This window comes from Entelurus aequoreus, linkage group LG01, assembly GCF_033978785.1.
Source record: "Entelurus aequoreus isolate RoL-2023_Sb linkage group LG01, RoL_Eaeq_v1.1, whole genome shotgun sequence".
Classification (NCBI taxonomy): Eukaryota; Metazoa; Chordata; class Actinopteri; order Syngnathiformes; family Syngnathidae; genus Entelurus; species Entelurus aequoreus.
Window position 1 is genome coordinate 93,105,693 of NC_084731.1, and position 20,359 is coordinate 93,126,051.

Sequence of the window (20,359 nt, forward strand, 5' to 3'; positions counted from 1 at the left end):
TGCGTGATTTGCATACGCAATTCGTTTTTTGTTGACCAAGTCGTAGTTTTTATACCCGAACGAAACCAACTTTGGTATAATTGTTTCTCTCTGCCGCGTTGTTTGACAACTCATGTTCGGTGGTTGTCCTGCAATTTGATTGGATGAGAGCTGTGTGATGAAAACAACGTAGATCTAATTTGATTGGCTGTTGTACTGAGAGCACACCAGCTGACAAGCAGCACACACACTGATAGACACACAGACACGTACAAAATGAAAGATACGGAGCGCTCCCAAATAACTTTTTAAGCTTTGGGTTTTGGAGAAAGTAGCAAGTCATGTCAAGTCAAAAGGCTCAAGTCCAAGTGAAGTCACAAGTCATTGATGTTAAAGTCTAAGTCGAGTTGCAAGTCTCTTTACATTTTGTCAAGTCGAGTCTAAAGTCATCAAATTCATGACTCGAGTCTGACTCGAGTCCAAGTCATGTGACTCGAGTCCACACCTCTGATATATATGTATAAACATATATTATATAAATACACACACACACACACACACACACACACACACACACACACACGTATATCATATACAATATATATATATATACACACAAATATATACACATTCATATACATACATGCATGTATATGTAAATGTACATAACTTTTAAAAAAATACCTCCCTCTATCAAAATGTAAAAATAGAGATAAAGGCATCATGTAATGACAAAAAGCTGACATGTTGATACTAATAATGAATAAAAAAAGAAACAAATACTTGTCTTTAGATATATGGATAATGTTTATCTATATTAGACATTACAAGTGACATGATGGTATTGCGTTCACATCTCACCCCAACACTGCTTTACCTAACAATCAGTAATCATGATTTCAAGATTGACAAAAATCATCTTAATTTTTATTTTGGCCATAATTGGCAGCCCTATGTATAAAACTAGATCTCATATATGAACACTATTTTTTTCTACAAAAAGTGCAGTTACATCTTATGGCCATCAGGTGCCATCTTTAAAAATTCTTACATTGGTTTTAATTATTTGTTGTTATTTTTTCCTGCCATATTACTTTCTTTATACTGCTTTTGTTGCTTTCATATGCACATTACATTTCTACTTGAGGTACATGAAACAGTGTTTGATCTACAATAATGTTTCTTCTACAAAGGAAATCATTTTGAATGTGTTGTGTTTTTTAAAATAAAACTTGGTTAAAAAAATGTCAGTATTAATATAACTGTGATAATTTTGGTCACAATAACCATGATAAGAAAATGTCATACCGTGACATCCCTAATTAACACATACACATATACATATGCGCACGTACGTACGCACGCATACACAAAATGTTAAACATAATTTATTGCTACAAAACCACCATTTTCCCCTTATGGGCGCCATTAACAACCAAGTCAGTTTCTTCACGTAATGCAGCGCAGGGAAAGATACAAACATTCTATTGTCTGTCTTCTCAAGACACAGCCGTCCGTCCATAAATCTGTACATCCGCCCACACTGACTCCTGTCTGTCTGTTCTGAAAACATCCTACTTCATTACCTAGCAGCGGCACAGATGATGTCACACAAGTCAAATATAAATGTCTGACATCGAAGTGGCTCAAAAAATACCTTCGAGCAGCGTTTACAATGCAGCGAGGTCCATTAAGGAAGTTGGAGTAATGTGTATTCAAACGCCCATTGTTAGCTCTAAAAACCTGAGTGATGACTGCCTTCTTTTGAGGAGAATGGAGGATGGAACGTTCAATTACAGTGACTTTTTAAAAGCCTGTTATTAAAGCTGAATTTACGCCTTTATGACAACAGGTGTAGTCTTGAAATGCATTGCGAAACAAACTCAAAATCTTATCAGATGACACAACAGCAGCTAAACTGACAAATCAAAATGAAACGTACCTTGGAGCACTTTATGTGGTAATGCAGGTAGTCCCTGAAAGTGTGGATGAGGTTGATGGTGTTGTCTCTGGCATTGGCGTTGGTGTGACGTGGAAAGAGGACTAAAAGCAACACAACGTTATGTCGGAAAATGAGTTGAAAACTTGTCGTGTCAAATGAACCAACCAAAGGTGATGTATCCGATGTTGTCCCCAATAGCCGCGTCCGTGTCCTTGAGTTCCAGAGGCGGCTCCCTGTGGCTAAACAGCACCTGGGGGGCTGTGTGGCTGGCTCGCCGACCCTCTTTGAACTCCTACATTGAGAGGTCATGTTACAAGACAGTTTAAGGATTACAGTTTACGTTTTTTTAACATTGCAGTCATCTACATAAACGCTCCAACGATTTGTAATGTTGTGATCAAATCTGCCCAAATGTGCTCGGCCTCACAACTTTGTCCAAACACCGCAACTTCCCTTTCATTCTCTGCAATCACGTATGTCCCCAAGTAGATGAAATTTGAGCTTGAGTAATTAAATACATATAAAATATTTTGTGTGCGAAAGGATGGAACATATTGTATGGACTATAACGGTTAAGGCAACCCAGAGGCCAATTTCAGTCCTCAGTTTGTTAGCACATAGTAGGCCATTTCCAGCGCCTCTTTAACGAGAACCTTGCAGTTCACCCTGGTAAATAAAATATTTTCCTGGGTTTTGACCATCTGGAACTAAATTGGTTCTTAAGTTACATTGGAAATTTCCTGCAGGAACCTTTCAGGTGCGGGCAGTGCTGGGAACCCCAAAATGTTTTAATGAAACCTCGGAGGCATCGCGGAGGTTTTCACAAAATTATCTTGCTTTCTTTCATACTTTCTTTAACTAGGCGTTTGGAATATGCTCTGTCCTGGGATGTTTTTTGACCTGTGACGCCGGTGGATTATCCATATTTGGCAGAAATTTACCCGAAGATCTTTGCGCAAGTCTGCTATTGTAGTCCAATGTTGAGTTTTTTTTCCCTATCCTCTTGTTGTGGGGCAGAGTGGCTCTTACTTGCACATGCATCCTTTGCAGTTGCCATTTCTAATACAAAGCAGCGTATAGTTTCAACGTATATCTGTCAGTAGACTCCATACGGAAGGGCTAAAAACTACAACATGGCTGACTGGAAGTGGAGGGGCGTAAATAAGACCGCCCACATAACGGCGCATCCTGAAGACAGTAAGAAAGTGACTTGAAGGCAGTCTGTAAAACATAATTCATGCTAAATTTTGACCAGAAAAGTGTTGTAAATGTAAAAAAAAACGTTATATCATCTAGGGCTGGGCGATGTATCGATATACCGTATTTTTCGGACTATAAGTCGCAGTTTTTTTCATAGTTTGGCCTGGGGTGCGACTAATACTCAGGAGCGACTTATGTGTGAAATAATTAACACATTACCGTAAAATATCAAATAATATTATTTAGCTCATTCACGTAAGAGACTAGACGTATAAGATTTCATGGGATTTAGCGATTAGGAGTGACAGATTGTTTGGTAAACGTATAGCATGTTCTATATGTTATAGTTATTTGAATGACTCTTACCATAATATGTTACTTTAACATACCAGGCACGTTCTCAGTTGGTTATTTATGCGTCATATAACGTACACTTATTCAGCCTGTTGTTCACTATTCTTTATTTATTTTAAATTGCCTTTCAAATGTCTATTCTTGGTGTTGGGTTTTATCAAATAAATTTCCCCCAAAAATGCGACTTATACTCCAGTGCGACTTATATATGTTTTTTTCCTTCTTTATTATGCATTTTCGGCAGGTGCGACTTATACTCCGAAAAATACGGCAATCGATATATCGCGGGTTTGTCTCTGTGCGATATAGAAAATGACTATATCGTGATATTCGAGTATACGTTCTCACGCAGTTGCTTTTAGCTGCGGGCATTACACTACAGGCGTCTCTCACTCTTTCTTGTCTCTCCTTCTCACAGAGACATAAAACAAGCGCACCTTCTTACATACGTATACGCCCTCGCGGAGCAGAGAGGTAGCGGCATGGGTAACGTTAGCTGTGGTGCTAGTGGTAATACGAGAGAAAGAAGGTGCGAATCTGGTAACAAATGAAGGCAGAATTAATTCCCAAGAAAAAGTCCATCGTCTGGCGGTGGTTTGGCTTCAAGCGGGAATATGTCGAACAGACAACCGTAATTTGTCAAGTGTGGGGCAAAAGCCTTGCTACAAAAAGTAGCATTACTGCTAATATGTAGCATAATTTGAAAAGTCACCCGCTAGAGAATGAAGTGTGTTTGAAACACCGCATGTCAACATCTCCGTTCGGTGCCACACCAACAAAATGCCGAGCAACCATTTCCACATCAAGATAATGTCCGCAGTAACCTACCACATAGCGAAGGACATACACTATTTCATTTCCTATTATGCAGCTCATTTTTATTTGACAGTTATTGAAATATCTTGTGTGACATCATGCACAAAAGTGCATTTTATTTGTTTTAAACTATTGTAGTGGCGTTCTGTACAAAAAGTGCACTTTAATTTAGTGTTGTTTTGATATGTCATCTTAGTGACATCATGCACAAAAGTGCACTCATAGCTTGTTTTAAAATGTCTCTGACAATCTTGCACTTTGTTTTGAAATGACATGAATGTTTGTGCCACTGCTTAATAACTGTTTAATAAATACAGTTTTGGTCAATAGACTTAGTTGTGATTTCCCTCTCTGCATGAAAGCTTAAAATGAGCATATATTAATGCAGTATGAACAAGAATGTTTTAATGTAGACACATAGAATCATCATACTGCTGTGATTATATGCATCAAGTGTTTATTCAAGACTAAGGCAAAATATTGAGATATATATCATGTATCGTGACATGGCCTAAAAATATCGAGATATTAAAAAAAGGCCATATCGCCCAGCCCTAATATGATCCCTTTAATCTGTGTGCTGATTCGAGGAACAATCTTACAGTGTTTTTAATCAGCCATAGTGTTTAAACTATAGTTTGCAGTTGATTGCTGTAACGTATTCACAGAAAAATAATCAGTAGTCAGCCGACTGCGAAGTAGCAAATCTTGCTGCTCACTGGGACTCGGCGACTTCGTTGTTTGAGAATAAGTGTGAAATAGGATGGGAGTAAAAGAGTCGTACGAAGATCAGATCAAATTCATATCAAATATTCACCATTTACTGTGTTACACGCTGTAACAGTAGTCGGTGACACGCTGTTGATGTAGTTTTCAGTCTTAACCCGAGTGAACCAAATGCTAATGCTTACAAGCTAAATCTGATGTGTTCATGCTGTCGCCGTGAGCTAAATGCTTACATTTATTCTTTATGTATTGTTATTTATAGCTGAAATGGACCATAAAAACTCATCAGACCCTCTTAAATGTATAATTTTCTGAGAGGACAACGTTTTGACTGTGTTTGACCCTGTGGAAAAAAGCTTTATGAAAAAAGTTGTCGTTTTAAATCGTATTCCATTGGATTCCACCTCATCGCAGGGCCAACACAGATAGACAGACAACATTCACACTCACATTCACACACTAGGGCCAATTTAGTGTTGCCAATCAACTTATTCCCAGGTGCATGTCATGGGGAGAACATGCAAACTCCACACAGAAAGATCCCGAGCACAGGATCGAACCCAGGACACAGATGCGCAAAAATTTACCCTAGTTTGATCAACTGTGTATTCATTAATTTTAGAAGTAAAATGATGCAAATGTAAAGGTTAAATCTGTATTTGCACACATGCTCCTCTCTTTTCTTTTCTTTTTACTCGCACAAGCTATTGGTAGTCGCAAATGCGAATAAAACGCTTGCAATGTACAACCGTGCAAGACCATACAAAAAAAGTCTGGATATAAAGTGGTGCCTCAGCTTACTAGTTTCCTAGCTTACAAGTTGTTTGGGATACCAGCTGTCTGTCAATCAATCATTCAATCAAAGCTTACTTATATAGCCCTTAATCACAAATGTCTCAAAGGGCTGCACAAGCCACAACAGCATCCTCGGCTCAGATCCCACATCAGGGCAAGAAAAAAACTCAACCCAATGGGAACAACGAGAAACCTTGGAAGGGGCCGCAGATGTGGGGGACCCCCCCGGCCCCTGGGTGACCAGTGCAATGGATGCCAAGCGGATAGGGTTAAAAACGTGAGAGTCTGCACTACTGTCTCTCAGCTAAATTGTTATGCTTAGCGATGCGAGCAGAAATTCAGGTTTCGAACCTCCGCTTCGCTAGTTGGCGTAGCGAATGCCAGAGCGAACCTCGTAAGATCCGCCCTAAACATCCGGTGTCTCACTCTCTAGTATTAGCTAATAGCAAGCAAGACGTAACTTTGTTTTTCACAAACCTGCATGAAGACTTTGCCGATGATGACGTCATCGTCATCTTTAAAGACTGTGCTGAACACCACTGTCACCCGGTCTTTCTTGGCCTCCACATACCTAAGGGGAACAAAATCATTATTAAAATTTCTTTAACTTTTCAAATAGTCTTCGAGGAACCCAGGGCACTAAAAGGAGAACCCAATTCCACTCTTGCACGTACATGGACTCGTCATCTCTGTAGTGGACCACGGCCCTCCTCTCGCCTTCTTTGCCCTCCTCCTGGAACTTGAAGTACTTTTCAAAAACGGAGGCAAAACAGTTCCTCTTCAGCATCCCTGCTTGGTGAACAACCTCATCTTTGTTGCCTGGTAGAGCATCCAGGTCATACAGGAGTGACACGTTGTAGCCTGCAAGCAATCACAGCAGAACTTATTCAGTTGCTGTCAATTTAGATCAAACATATTTTTTTTGTAGCAAAAACAGTGACAGGTTGAGTGAGGCATAACTCAGAAAGTCTCCATGAATTAACATGACGCTAACAATAACAAACATACCGGCCTCTGTTGAAACCAGGAAACTCCCATACACTCTCTTCAGCAGCTGAAAACAAAAACAGGTGCATTTCAGATAATTAATTGCAGACGCTCAGAGCCTAAAACTTTTACAGAAAATATGGTCCAAAATTCGAATCTGAAAGACGCAAAATGTTAATATAAGCACTGAATTATCAACGCAATTACAAACCACAATTGGTATCCCACAGGGCTACATTTTGACACCTCTGCTCTTTAGATAATATATAAACGATTTGACCACATGCTGTCACAGTCGGTTAAGTGTTAAATGTACACTGACGATACAGTAAATAATGAATGAGCTAGGACACATTTATTTTGTTTTGTGCATTTAAGCACGGGGGAGGGGGGGTTCTGTAACAGGTCAGGATGACTGTTGTATCACATCTCATTTGCAGCACTGCTGACAACTTCTTCTTCTGTGGTTTTTGACCACTCTACTATTTCTAATCCAAAAATAAATTACTATGCCATTTTATTGTCTGTGCCTTCACTAAACAACATCAAAAGTACAAATTGGAACATATTTGAACATAAATCACATTCTCTTTTATTTTTACAGCTGGTCATTTAACTGTTATGAACATTGCACTAGAACCTACTTTTATTGTGAAATTACATTTTGACCTTAAAGGGGAACTGCACATTTTTTTGGATGTTTTCCTGTCATTCACAATCCCTATGAAAGACAAGAACAGATGTTTTTATTTTTTTATGAATTCAAGTTAGAGGTGGCTATGTTGTGTCCATTGTGTCCAATAAGCCTTCTAAAAATCATCCAAAAACCACCAACAATACTTCATTTACATCTCGTGAACTGACTATTAACCAAGTATTAGCAATATTTTTTTTATAAGCGCTAACGCCCAGAAAGTACTTTTTACGGTGCTGTGATCACAGAGAGCAAACTAGCTACTGCGGCTATTGTCATAATGAGCCGGTGAGCTGCTGCATCAGCTGAGTTGGAAAAAGTAGATTCTAAATTATAAATCATGCATCACACTTGTATAGAAGAAGGTTAGGATAGGATAGGATAGGATAGGATAGGATAGGATAGGATAGGATAGGATAGGTCTTTATTGTCATTGCACAAGTACAACGAAACTTTGTACTTGTGGCCATAAATCAAAAAGTTGGTAAACTTTGACATTCAACTTTGACCTGTTAATGGCTAGAAGACACGAAAAGACGCTTGTTTCGTTTTTTGTTTTATTTAACCTGCGTGAGGATTATGAATAATTCTTCATCTAAACAGGAAGTATAAACCTCCCTTCAGTCGTCATTCCAGTGAGAGCAAACATTGTAAGGTAAGTGATTGTTTTATTATGTTTGTGGTTTGTATTTATGGTTTAGCACTTAGCAATAGTGCGACTTGCTGGATTTACCCTAAGGTAAACACATGGAACACTGACAAAGCTGAACCTATTGTTACTATAACAATCTACAAGGTTATTATAGCTGGCTTCTCTTTCTTCCACTCCATTTTTCTGCTTTCTTTTGTATCTCTAGTTATCATTACGTATATGTATTGTTGCATTTGAACAACTGTATTGTTGATAATAGAGGTAAATTACTGGTATTATTCATTATCAATAGTGCTATTTCTATTGGTATTTGTATTGCTCCATTTGTAGTGTAATAATGCTCATTGTCATTTCTGTATTATTATTTATTTCACTAACTGCTTCTTTGCTATCACTTTTACAATCATATTTGTACATATCGTATTTGCTGATGTTGCGCTATTGTTGTTGTTGTTGTTGTTATTATTGTTGTGTTTGCTGCTGTTGTTTTTGTCTCTCTGTCTTATCCCCCTCGTCTCCACAATTTCCCCCTCTGTCCTCTTTTTTTCTCTTTCTATCCCCTCCTGCTCCGGCCCGGCTGCACCAAATGATAATATAAATACATTTAATAAAGTCAAATACAAATAAGGCAACAAGAGAAGTATCCCACACTTCTCTTTTGTAAAGTAAATTTGTACAGCCGATATGGGCATCTACTTCAACTATATGATTTGCCTGAGAAGCTGGACAGGACAAAAAACAACCTGCGTGAGGATTATGAATAATTCTTCATCTAAACAGGAAGTATAAACCTCCCTTCAGTCGTCATTCCAGTGAGAGCAAACATTGTAAGGTAAGTGTTTGTTTTATTATGTTTGTGGTTTGTATTTATGGTTTAGCACTTAGCAATAGTGCGACTTGCTGGATTTACTTATCAATCAGCTTCTAAAACGACCTCTAAAAAAAAAAAAATTGGTTCATCCTCCTGATATTCAGGCTCAAAAATATAAGATTCCGGTCATCATTTGTCCCAAAGTAATCATTGTTGACTCTCATGAAGCCTGCCATGAGTAGTAGTTGCAAACGTGATGCGTTTCTGAAATTAATACGCCAACGTATGATTAAAATGAGCTAAATACGTAATTATTACATGTAATTATGAATGTGCCTATTGCTAAATTACATACATTCTTACAGCGTGTATATAACATGATGATGTGTTTTAGAGCGCTTTATAGGTGGAATAAAGAAAACTCTATTACCTCCATTGTTAGCTGATTTTTGCTAACTGTTATTTACAAGTTAGAATATATAAAAATTAAAAAATAAAATAGGTACGCTTGTCTCACATAAGGGTTGTGAATTAAGAGGCAAAATTCCCCTCAAAAGTGCAGTTCCCTTTTAAAACCGTAAGTAACGTTTTGGCTTTTTTTTTTTTTTTTTTACAGTGAAATTAGTTTTCCAAAAAGAACCAGAAAATAGGAGTGAAAAGTGTATGAAAAAAATATTGCAGATGAATATTGACTTGTTCTTCATTTTTCAGATACTTTTATTTGGTCCAAAATCTTGTGCTTTCTTTTATTTTCTAAGATTGCCGACAGTGCAATAATTTCTATGAGCCTGTAGGAATTTCCCAGCGTCTAGGGACGGCGTGGCGAAGTTGGTAGAGTGGCTGTGCCAGCAATCGGAGTGTTGCTGGTTACTGGGGTTCAATTCCCACCTTCTACCTTCCTAGTCACGTCCGTTGTGTCCTTAGGCAAGACACTTCACCCTTTGCCTCTGATGGCTGCTGGTTAGCGCCTTGCATGGCAGCTCCCGCCATCAGTGTGTGAATGTGTGTGTGAATGGGTAAATGTGGAAATACTGTCAAAGCGCTTTGAGTACCTTGAAGGTAGAAAAGCGCTATACAAGTATAACCCATTTATTTATCATTTAAACAAGGGGAAAAAAGCGTCAGTCAAACAATGTTGCCATACCAAAACAAAATAACAGGGTGGGGGAGGGGATATCTTTTGGAGCTAATTGAAGGGGTCAGACCTGAAAGGTCTGTAATGGTTACCTGTCATTTTGGAAATACCTGTAGGAGCCTCAGTACTAATAACCAAAATATAATCAGGAATGGCAGCAATGCACCAATAAACCTGAATTTAATAGGTCAGTTTTTAAGACATTATTTACTTCTCATATTTTCCTGAGGAAGCAAAAAGGTGCCTAAACGTCTGCCAAAGCGTTAATACAGCGGCTGCAACTCAGTCAGCACTTCCTTGCCTGTGGCGAGCGTGTCTCAAATGCACTTCCTGTTTCTACTAGAGACCTCAGCAGCTGCTTTTTTTCCCTTACATGGCGTTAAGAGTACTGCAGACCTAATTCTACTGGGTTTTTTTATGCTTTATCAACTGTGCATACATCAAAGCTGAAAGTAGGAATGTGTAATCGAACACTGCGCGTGTACACATGCTTGTGCGTATGTGTGTGGTACCTCGTCGGCCCCATGCTCCTGTAGCTCCTTGTAGAACTTCAGGGAGATGCTGACCATCACTTTGGTCTTATCTCCATTAGGATTGGAGATGTGGTATAAGACACCATCAAAGTCTACAGAGAAAAAAAAAAACAAGAGCAAATTGTGTGCTGTAAATGATACACTGATTATTTTGACCACATGTATTACTTTAACTGTGAATTGTTGCAGGTATGGTTTCAGTGCTGTAGAATAGAACTGCATGACATCCTACTCAGAGCTGTGTCAAACATTTTGACTTTCAAGTAACTCAACAACGGTTTTCAGGTCAGTCAACACTACTGCAAACTACAACCCCAATAATCCATCCATCCATTTTTCTACCGCTAAGTCATTGTTAATTTAGTACCTCTTTGACAATATCTTGGCAAGCATCTATGTGGTAATTCATTGTGTATCAAAGACATAAAAGACAACAGGCATAGTCAAAAAAACAAGTGTTTTCTATACATTTGCAAACAACTACAAATACAATTGGCGCTACCTGTTTCCCCCACTCATTAACACATTATAAGGGGACTGTGTAAATGTAGCTTGACGTTCGCTAATGGATATGGTTTGTCCATCAAATATTTCTAATTATATTGTATGTGCTCGTCAACATATGGGTGGTGTAGAAAATATTAGAAACACCATTAGAGAGTCCTGACAGAACACATAAAAAACTACGTTTGACAGTTTTGTTTTATCATCATGACAATATTTTCATGTATTTGATAACCATACTTGCCAACCTTGAGACCTCCAAATCCGGAGATTTTTTTTGGGGGGAGGTGGTATTGAAGTGGGCGGGGTCGGGGGCGGGGTTAAGGGGGGAGGAGTAAATTTATAGCTAGAAATTCAAGTATTTCTTATATATATATACATATATAAATAAAATAAATACTTGACTTTCAGTGAATTCTAGCTACATATATATATATATATATATATATATATATATATATATATATATATATATATATATATATATATATATATATATATATATATATATATATATATATATATATATATATATATATATATATATACATAAATAAAATAAAAACTTGAATTTCAGTGTTCATTTATTTACACATATACACACATAACACTCCTCTACTCATTGTTGTATTTGAAAGTGCAATGCTTTGCAGCCAGTAGCACAACCTTTGAAGGAGCATAGGTATGGGCAGTGTAATATTCTGGGTTGGAGTCAATAACCAGGCGAGGTGACGAAGTTACGTCTCTTTACTTCATACTTCAGAACTGACTCCCACACTTGCCGTCGGGGTGCGCAATACAACGTAAACCGTTGGCCAACCAAAAAGTAACCACAGAACACTATAGTGTTCTGTGGTTACTTTTTGGTTGGCCAAGCGGATGTGACGACAGGCGGTCCTCACTCAAATCCGCACGGACCTGGAGGGGGCGTGCCTTAAGTTCGGCTGGAAATCAGGAGAAATTCGGGAGAATGGTTGTCCCGGGAGATTTTCAGGAGAGGCCCTGAAATTCAGGAGTCTCCCGGAAAATTTGGGGAGGTAGCAAGTATGTTGATAACCATTATTTGTAATAAATATTAGGTTAACAATTCAACCTGACCTTTTGTGAAGTCAAAGTGAGGAAAGGGTGTGACGTGAGTTGAGGTATGGTGGGCTATGCACATTTCTAACTCCAATTACGCAAAGTTTTATCATTCTTTATATTTTTAAACGTATGCAAAATATGGGTTGCCTGAATGCCGAGGCATTTAGTCAGAAGTCCATGTACAGTTTGAGCGCGTTTAACAGCAAAAATAAATGAACGCAGTGAACCCTTTTGTCAGTCATCCATAATCTTTGTCTCTATGAGTGGAGGCGGGATTGCCAGCTTCGGAAAGCGACAGAGCCTCGCTAATTGCTCGTGAAAAGCACTGCAAGGTAATAAAAATTAGGAGGAAAAAAAGATGATTACCAACAAGGACAATATTTCAGCTTCAAAAACGAATGAACAAAATTAGTCTATCAACATGAAAAATCGAGCCAGTATGCCAAATTTGTTGGAAAGTGATAACACCCGATCCACTTTTTCCAAAAGCTGTTCATTATTTAATGAAGTGCACATTTTGCTAAACACAGATTGAGAGTCCATCTTATTTCCATGTTAGTTTACTTATTTAGGATAGTTAAAAGTAATTGACAATCCAATTATAATGGTAAAAATACCAATATCAACACTGGATCAGTTTTAGCCTTCCTTTTTTCTTACAAAATTAAAACTATCAAAAGGGCGCCCGCCTCCTTTGAATTTGGACACCCCTGCATTAAATGTGATCAACAATAATTAATGAATATTTTCTTTAAGGGTTTGATTTTAACTACTTAAAGATGTCATATTATGTTTGTTTTCTGCATTTAAAACACTTCCTTGTGGTCTTCATAACATGTAATGTTGATTCTTTGGTCAAAATGTTGCATAGATTATGTTTTACAGACAATCTTCAAGCCGCTTATTGACCGTTTCTTCAGGATGCGCCGTTTTGTGGGCGGGTCTTATTTATGTGCCTACACTCCGACTGCGTCCTCTCCCCGTCCACCATGTTGTAGTTTTTAGTGTTTCCATATGGAGTCTAATGAAAAATATAAGTTAAAACACTAGGCTACTTTGTATTACAAATGGCGACAGCGGAGGATGCGTGTGCATGTACGAGCCAGTCTGCCCCACAACAAGAGGACAGAGAAAAAGAAGGAGCTTACTGACTACGGCCTCGGACTACAATGGCGGACTCAGCAATTCATGTAAATTTCTACATGACATATCCGCTGAGGTCACACTTGGGGAAAACGTCACAAATTTGGCAAATTCCAAACAGCACGATTGGAGGAAGTGTGAAGGAAGGCAAGCTTGTTTTATGGGTATCTCCGCCATGCCCCCATAGTTTGATTTCAAATATTCAGGACTTATGCAGATGTGTCAGTGAGGGACAGGAGGACACTGGACAAACTGCTCGCCATCATGGACAATCCTGCCCACCCACTCCATCAGACAATTGAGGGACAGCGGAGATCATACTCCAACAGGCTCCTTCAGCTTCGTTCCCCCAGTGTTCGATTCAAGAACTCCTTCATTCCGCACTCCCATCCAGCTGTATAATCACTCACCATACAGCAATAGATGATATCTGTCTATTACCTGACCGTTTCTATGTTAGCTACCTCTCTTTGTTTATAATGTATATTTTCTGATGGATCTACTCTTTACTTTATGCTGCCCTTTTTTTTTTGCTGCAGCTGTTACATATACTGTAATATTGTACATGATAATTGGGATTTGTTATATATTGTATATATTATATAAAAATATAATACAATATAATAATATAACATCAGTATGTATCATATACTGTATATATAATATGTAATTATTACATATATGTTATATTTTGTATTGCTACTACGGTACATTTTTAGTCTACTTTATACCTGCATTATTTTTTATATCCTTTGTAACTGAGCTACTGTGTGCAACAATTTCCCTTGTGGATCAATAAAGTTTGTCTAAGTCTAAGTCTAAGATCCCAAATTCACAAGAACAGGTACGAATAGGTAAGAAGAGTTGGTTTTGCATAAGTGGTCTCCTTCAAACAAAAGAAGTTACATCTTACCCGCAAACGTCACTTCAACAGCCTCCGGCTTTGTTCTGCAAAGAAGACATCCGGTTTGAGTTATTATACAAAACAATCGAGACAAGCTGATTTTAACTTAACTTAAATAATTGCCTGATATACATAACTAAGCAGGTAAAAAAAATTGGACTATATTGATGCATGCTTGGCTATGGTTTAAAGTCATATCCAACAATTGCGACAACGACTTTTCACTGTCAACTGAGTTTTGTTTTTTAATGATTTCTGCTGGTGGTGTGCCTCCGGATTTTTTCAACGCAAAAAATGTGCCTTTGCTCAAAAAAGCAGACTGGACTGGAAGGACAACTGCAAAGCTGTTTACAGGAAGGGCATGAGCAGACTCTTTTTCCTGAGGAAGCTTAGGTCCTTTAATGTGTGCAGCCAGCTGTTGGAGATATTTTATCAGTCTGTTGTGGCCAGTGCCCTGTACTTTGCAGTGGTTTGTTGGGGGAGCAGCACCAGCAAAAGGGACTCAAACCAGATTGATAAACTGATCCGGAAAGCCGGCCAAACTATTGGCACGCAGTTGGAGGCGTTTGTGTCAGTGAGGGACAGGAGGACCCTGGACAAACTGCTGGCCATCATGGACAATCCTGCCCACCCACTCCACCAGACAATTGAGGGACAGAGGAGTTCATACTCCAACAGGCTCCTTCAGCTTCGTTCCCACAGTGTTCGATTCAAGAACTCCTTCATTCCGCACTCCATCCAGCTGTATAATAACTCGCCATACAGCAATAGATGGTATCTGTCTATTACTTGACACCTTCTATGTTAGCTATTTCTCTTTGTTTTTAATGTCTATTTTCTGCTGGATTTACTCTCTATTTTATGCTGCAGCTGTCACATATACGATGACAGGGGATGCAAAACAATAACAGTGCAATACTTTTTCATAACATGGTCACTACTGTCTAGTTTCTCTTGTTATATTCTTATTTTACTGTTATATTTTTATTCTCATTGTTGCTTTTTATTTTTATTCTATTGTAATATTTTTCTATTTTGTTTCCATTTATACCCCTATTATTTACTTTGTACTTTTTAAATTCGATCTCAATTTTGTACACTGCTGCTGGAATTTTAATTTTCCTGTGGGAACTCTCCTGAAGGAACCAATAAAGTACTATCTATCTATCTATTTATATACTGTAATATTGTCGTCATGTGCGTACATGGTCATTGTTATATTTTGTATATATGATATAGACATAATATAATATATCAGTATATATAACATACTGTACATATATTATGTAAATATTACGTATATGTTATATTTATATCGCTATATTTAGTTTATTTATACCTGCATTGTCCTTTCCATCCTTACACTTTCCATCATTGTAACTGAGCTACTGTGTGGAACAATTTTCCTTGTGGATCATTAAGGTTTGTCTAAGTCTAAGTCTAAAAACACTGATATAGATTACTGCGCTTTCCACTTACACAGGGTAAGAATGTGCCTAACCTGCACAAGACTATTTTCAGGGTTTTAGTTCATAAGGTGGATGCTGCTGCAGCTTGCCCGAGCTAAATTCTGCATCTGAGCAGACTTGACTCAGCTTGACTGCTGGAATGCGGAAGCTACCAGCTAGCTAGCGAGCGATGTCTGGTTCTTTAGTGCTTTTAACAGGCAACGCAAATTGGCCTTACATGTTTTTTTTGTTTGTTTTTTAACAACCCTTACCTCAACAAACCACTGATGTACAACAGATTGAACTGAATCATAGTGGAGACAAACAGAAGCTTATTAAAAACGACCCAAACATCAAAGGGTATATAACGCCAAACGTTTGACCATTAAAAAAAAGAAACAATACATTTATTAAGATACGTATATTGTGTTTAATATGTATTAGTTGTGTCAAACGGACGGTAAGTGGAAGTATAATTAAATGGGGTTGACATGACATAGACCGTTGATGTTGAGACACACCCCAGTTACAGGCGAAGCGATCGTAGCTTAACATTTAGCTCATTTCGGGGTTTATTTGTTTCCCCCCACACTAGAATGCTACTCTACTGACTATTGGGTTCTGTAAGCTTTGATCGGAACCAGCAAACAATTCCGTGCAACACCAACGACCGCTGCAATATAACGTTGAAATGGGAAGCTAGTCGCAGTTAGCAATGCTAGCCAGGTGTTAACAATGATTTCTCACCCGTTTGAGGCGCCGTCGAACTTCAACGACAGCGTCTCCTCTATGATGCGGTTATTGATTTCTAACAGGATCATTGCAGTGGATTATGGAGTCCAACAAGATGGGGGCTAAACGCTACAATTTGGAGAAGGTACTCTTGTTTGTGTCAATTCTTGCTAAATGTTTCCTCCCTGTCAGAACACACCGCTTCCGCCGAAGCTTCTTCCGCCTGTCACTTCCGCGTATTTTACAGTCTGGACCCCGTACGACATAGTAGTCCACATCGTTGCCTGTAAGAAATTCCTAAAAAACAAATTTCAACACTTGTTTGAGTTTATTTAGAACATGCATTGACACAATTATCTGTTCATAACTAGACTTAGACTTAGACTTAGACAAACTTTAATGATCCACAAGGGAAATTGTTCAACACAGTAGCTCAGTTACAATGATGGAAAGTGTAAGGATGGAAAGGACAATGCAGGTATAAATAAACTAAATATAGCGATATAAAATATAACATATATACGAATATATACATAATATGTGTACAGTATATTATATATACAGATATATTATATTATGTCTAAAACATATATACAATATATAACAATTACCATGTACAATTTTACAGTATATGTGACAGCAGCATAAAATAGAGAGTAGATCCAGCAGAAAATAGAAAATAGACATTAAAAACAAAGAGAATTAGCTGACTTAGAAGGTGTCAGGTAATAGGCAGATATCATCTATTGCTGTATGGCGAATGATTATACAGCTGTATGGAGTGCGGAATGAAGGAGTTCTTGAATCGCACAGTGCGGGAAGGAAGCTGAAGGAGCCTGTTGGAGTATGAACTCCGCTGTCCCTCAATTGTCTGGTGGAGTGGGTGGGCAGGATTGTCCATGATGGCCAGCAGTTTGTCCAGTGTCCTCCTGTCCCTCACTGACACAAACGCTTCCAACTGTGTGCCAATAGTTTGGCCGGCTTTCCGGATCAGTTTATCAATCCGGTTTGAGTCCCTTTTGCTGGTGCAGCTCCCCCCAACAAACCATTGCAAAGTACAGGGCACTGGCCACAACAGACTGATAAAAGATCTCCAACAGCTTGCTGCACACATTAAGGGACCTAAGCTTCCTCAGGAAAAAGAGTCTGCTCATGCCCTTCTTGTAAACAGCTTTGCAGTTGTCCTTCCAGTCCAGTCTGCTGTTCAAATGAACTCCCAGGTACTTGTACTGCCCCACTACTGCCACCTCCCGGCCATGGATCTTGATGGGCTCCACCGGGGTCATTCTCTTCCTGAAGTCGATGACCAGCTCCTTGGTCTTGTCCACATTAAGGACCAGATGGTTCGCCTGAGACCACTCCACAAAGACAGCGATCAGTGTGGAAATTGATGTTCTGTGTACCACACACACACAAACAAACATAAACACACGCACACTCACGCACACACACACACACACACACACACACAGCAGGCCTAGACAGGAGGAGGACAGAGTGTAGGAACATCAGAGGGTCAAATGTGCGAGAAAATGAGAGCAGACAGTGTTGACAAACAATGTTGCAACCTTGTGTGGGAACCGCAGGTGCAGAAACACAAAAGAAGAATCCCTGTGGGATGCAGAAACTGGCAGATAAATTTTCTGTGCAATGTTCATATTGTTGTTACTCAGCCAGGGTTTGTGGGTCTGATGGACCCGTTGCATTTTGTGGCTTTTTATGCCTCACAATCAAGCACTTTTATGTTAAAATACTGAACAGATGTTTATTGGGATAAAGTAAACATCTGTTCAGCACTTTTATGTTAAAATACTGAACAGATGTTTATTGGGATAAAGTAAACATCTGTTCAGTATTTTAACATAAAAGTGTTTGATTGTGAGGCATTAAAAGCCACAAAATGCAACGGGTCCATCAGACCCACAAACGCTGGCTGAGTAACAACAATATGAACATTACACAAGGGTTAAACTACATGATATAATCCAATACAGTAGCCTTCAAGTTATGTTTATGGCCTCACAAATGGCTCTACCTGAAAATATACAGAGTCTGTTTTCACTCAGAGATGGTCCACATGAACTCAGAGGTGTCCTGAAATTCAAATATAACATAGTAAATTCCACATTCAAGGCTCAAACGTTATCTATAGCGGGGGGTGAAACTGTGGGACAATGTGAGCGGAGAAATTAAACTGTCTTCTAGCATAAGAGTGTTCAACCTTGCGGTAAAAAATGTGTTGTTGGGAAACTATCAAAAACATGACTTGTTTGCACTATCTCAACTGTGGAACACAGGTGCAAAATAACTCACTGTGGAATAAGGGACATAACACACCAGACAAGACTTCAGAAGACGAAAGATACCCAGGCAAGATGGAGCTGATCTCATGGTCACTCAATGCTATTATATCCATATTGGTGTATATATATATACTGACTTGTTATTATCATCCATTATCATGTGTTATACTTGTTCTGAAATTGTCATGTATCCATCAAATCTGCTGTTGAAACTTGGACTATATAACCAACATATATAATCACCATATAAGTTGATTGTAAATTAGGAGCGGGACATGGATAAGCATTCTTGCTTTTTTCCCGTATCCCTTTTCGGTGGGTGCCGTTGCATGTCTGTCAAATTACAAAGAGTGATGAAGTGTTGCTATATATGTCTGTCTGCCGGAATAAATTCATTCATTCATTCATTCATGCATGCATACAACATGATACATCACAATTTCCAGTTTCTCTTTTCAACATGTTCGAAAAGGAGTAGGAAGAAGCAGAGCTTATTTAATCCTACCCCTTTTCCTTTACATAGCAGTTGCTAAAACTTTTGTTTACTTCCTGTTCTCAATGTATTCACAAAATACTCCATAAGTAATAACAATTAAAAAAAACAATAATAATAATTGGTGAAGTACGTTATATTTCATATGGGGAGATGAGTAAGATTATCTAGAAAATGAATGGATGGATGAGATAAATTCAGAATGTTTATCATGGTTCTTCTTATTTGTACTTTGTAAACACTCTTAAGTTTGAAGAGTTTCTTGAAGTGGATCATATTAGTACATTGTTTGATTTCTTTGCTTAATCCATTCCATAATTTATTTACACATGCTGATATACTGAAGGTCTTAAGTGTTGTACGTGCGTACAAATGTTTTGAATTAAATTTTTCTCTAAGATTATATTCCTCCTCTTCTGTTGAGAAGAATTGTTGTATATTCTTGGGTAGCAGATTATAGTTTGCTTTGTGTATAATTTTAGCTGTTTCCAAATTCACTATGTCATAGATGTCACTTGGCTTTTGACATGTATTTTGTATATAGTTTTGATTTATTTGTGTCCGACATTCTTAAAAAGGTAGATTGAGGAACATCATGTTCAACATGTTTCAAAATGAGTAGGGATAATCTTATTACTCCAACCCCTTCTCCATCTCTGATAATTCATTTACACCATTTATTTACAGTTTATTATAGTATACTAATATTTTCTAGTTAGTAGAGAAAATCATACAGAATGTGATAAACATAAGACAAGTAAAAATATGGGAAACAGTGTTGAAACAAAACAAACATTAAACAATTAAAACGAGAGAAGGAAAAATGACAAGGGTATAACTTGTGCAGTGATAAAGAAATAGAAAAGACAAATAAAAGCTGATAAAAAAAAATAAATGTAAGAAATACACAAAAATGAAAATGGTTGCATAAAAGAGTGTAAATAAAAAAATAAAAGTGTAAATTTATAATTAATAGAAAATTAAATAGGTTGCAATCAGTAGAGCAGGGATTCTCAAACTGTGGTATAGGTACCACTAGTGGTACTCGAGCTGTATCTAGTACTATACAGTACAATGTGATATCTAGTGGTACGCCAAATAATCACTTAATTAAATGATGTAATG

General features: G+C 38.0%; 1 protein-coding gene across 1 annotated transcript in view; it reads right to left on the reverse strand.

Moving 5' to 3' along the window:
- The window catches only part of arpc2 (actin related protein 2/3 complex, subunit 2), a 23,134-nt gene extending 6,452 nt beyond the window's left edge, over positions 1 to 16,682 (reverse strand). The window contains exons 1-8 of the mRNA XM_062039791.1: positions 16,454 to 16,682; positions 14,268 to 14,302; positions 10,604 to 10,716; positions 6,821 to 6,866; positions 6,487 to 6,673; positions 6,290 to 6,383; positions 2,087 to 2,213; positions 1,922 to 2,022 (exon numbers count right to left, since the gene is read on the reverse strand). Coding sequence (XP_061895775.1) covers positions 1,922 to 2,022; positions 2,087 to 2,213; positions 6,290 to 6,383; positions 6,487 to 6,673; positions 6,821 to 6,866; positions 10,604 to 10,716; positions 14,268 to 14,302; positions 16,454 to 16,527 — 777 coding nt within the window. The 5' untranslated portion in view covers positions 16,528 to 16,682. The remainder of the gene's footprint in view (positions 1 to 1,921; positions 2,023 to 2,086; positions 2,214 to 6,289; positions 6,384 to 6,486; positions 6,674 to 6,820; positions 6,867 to 10,603; positions 10,717 to 14,267; positions 14,303 to 16,453) is intronic.
- Between the last annotated feature and the right edge of the window lie 3,677 nt (positions 16,683 to 20,359).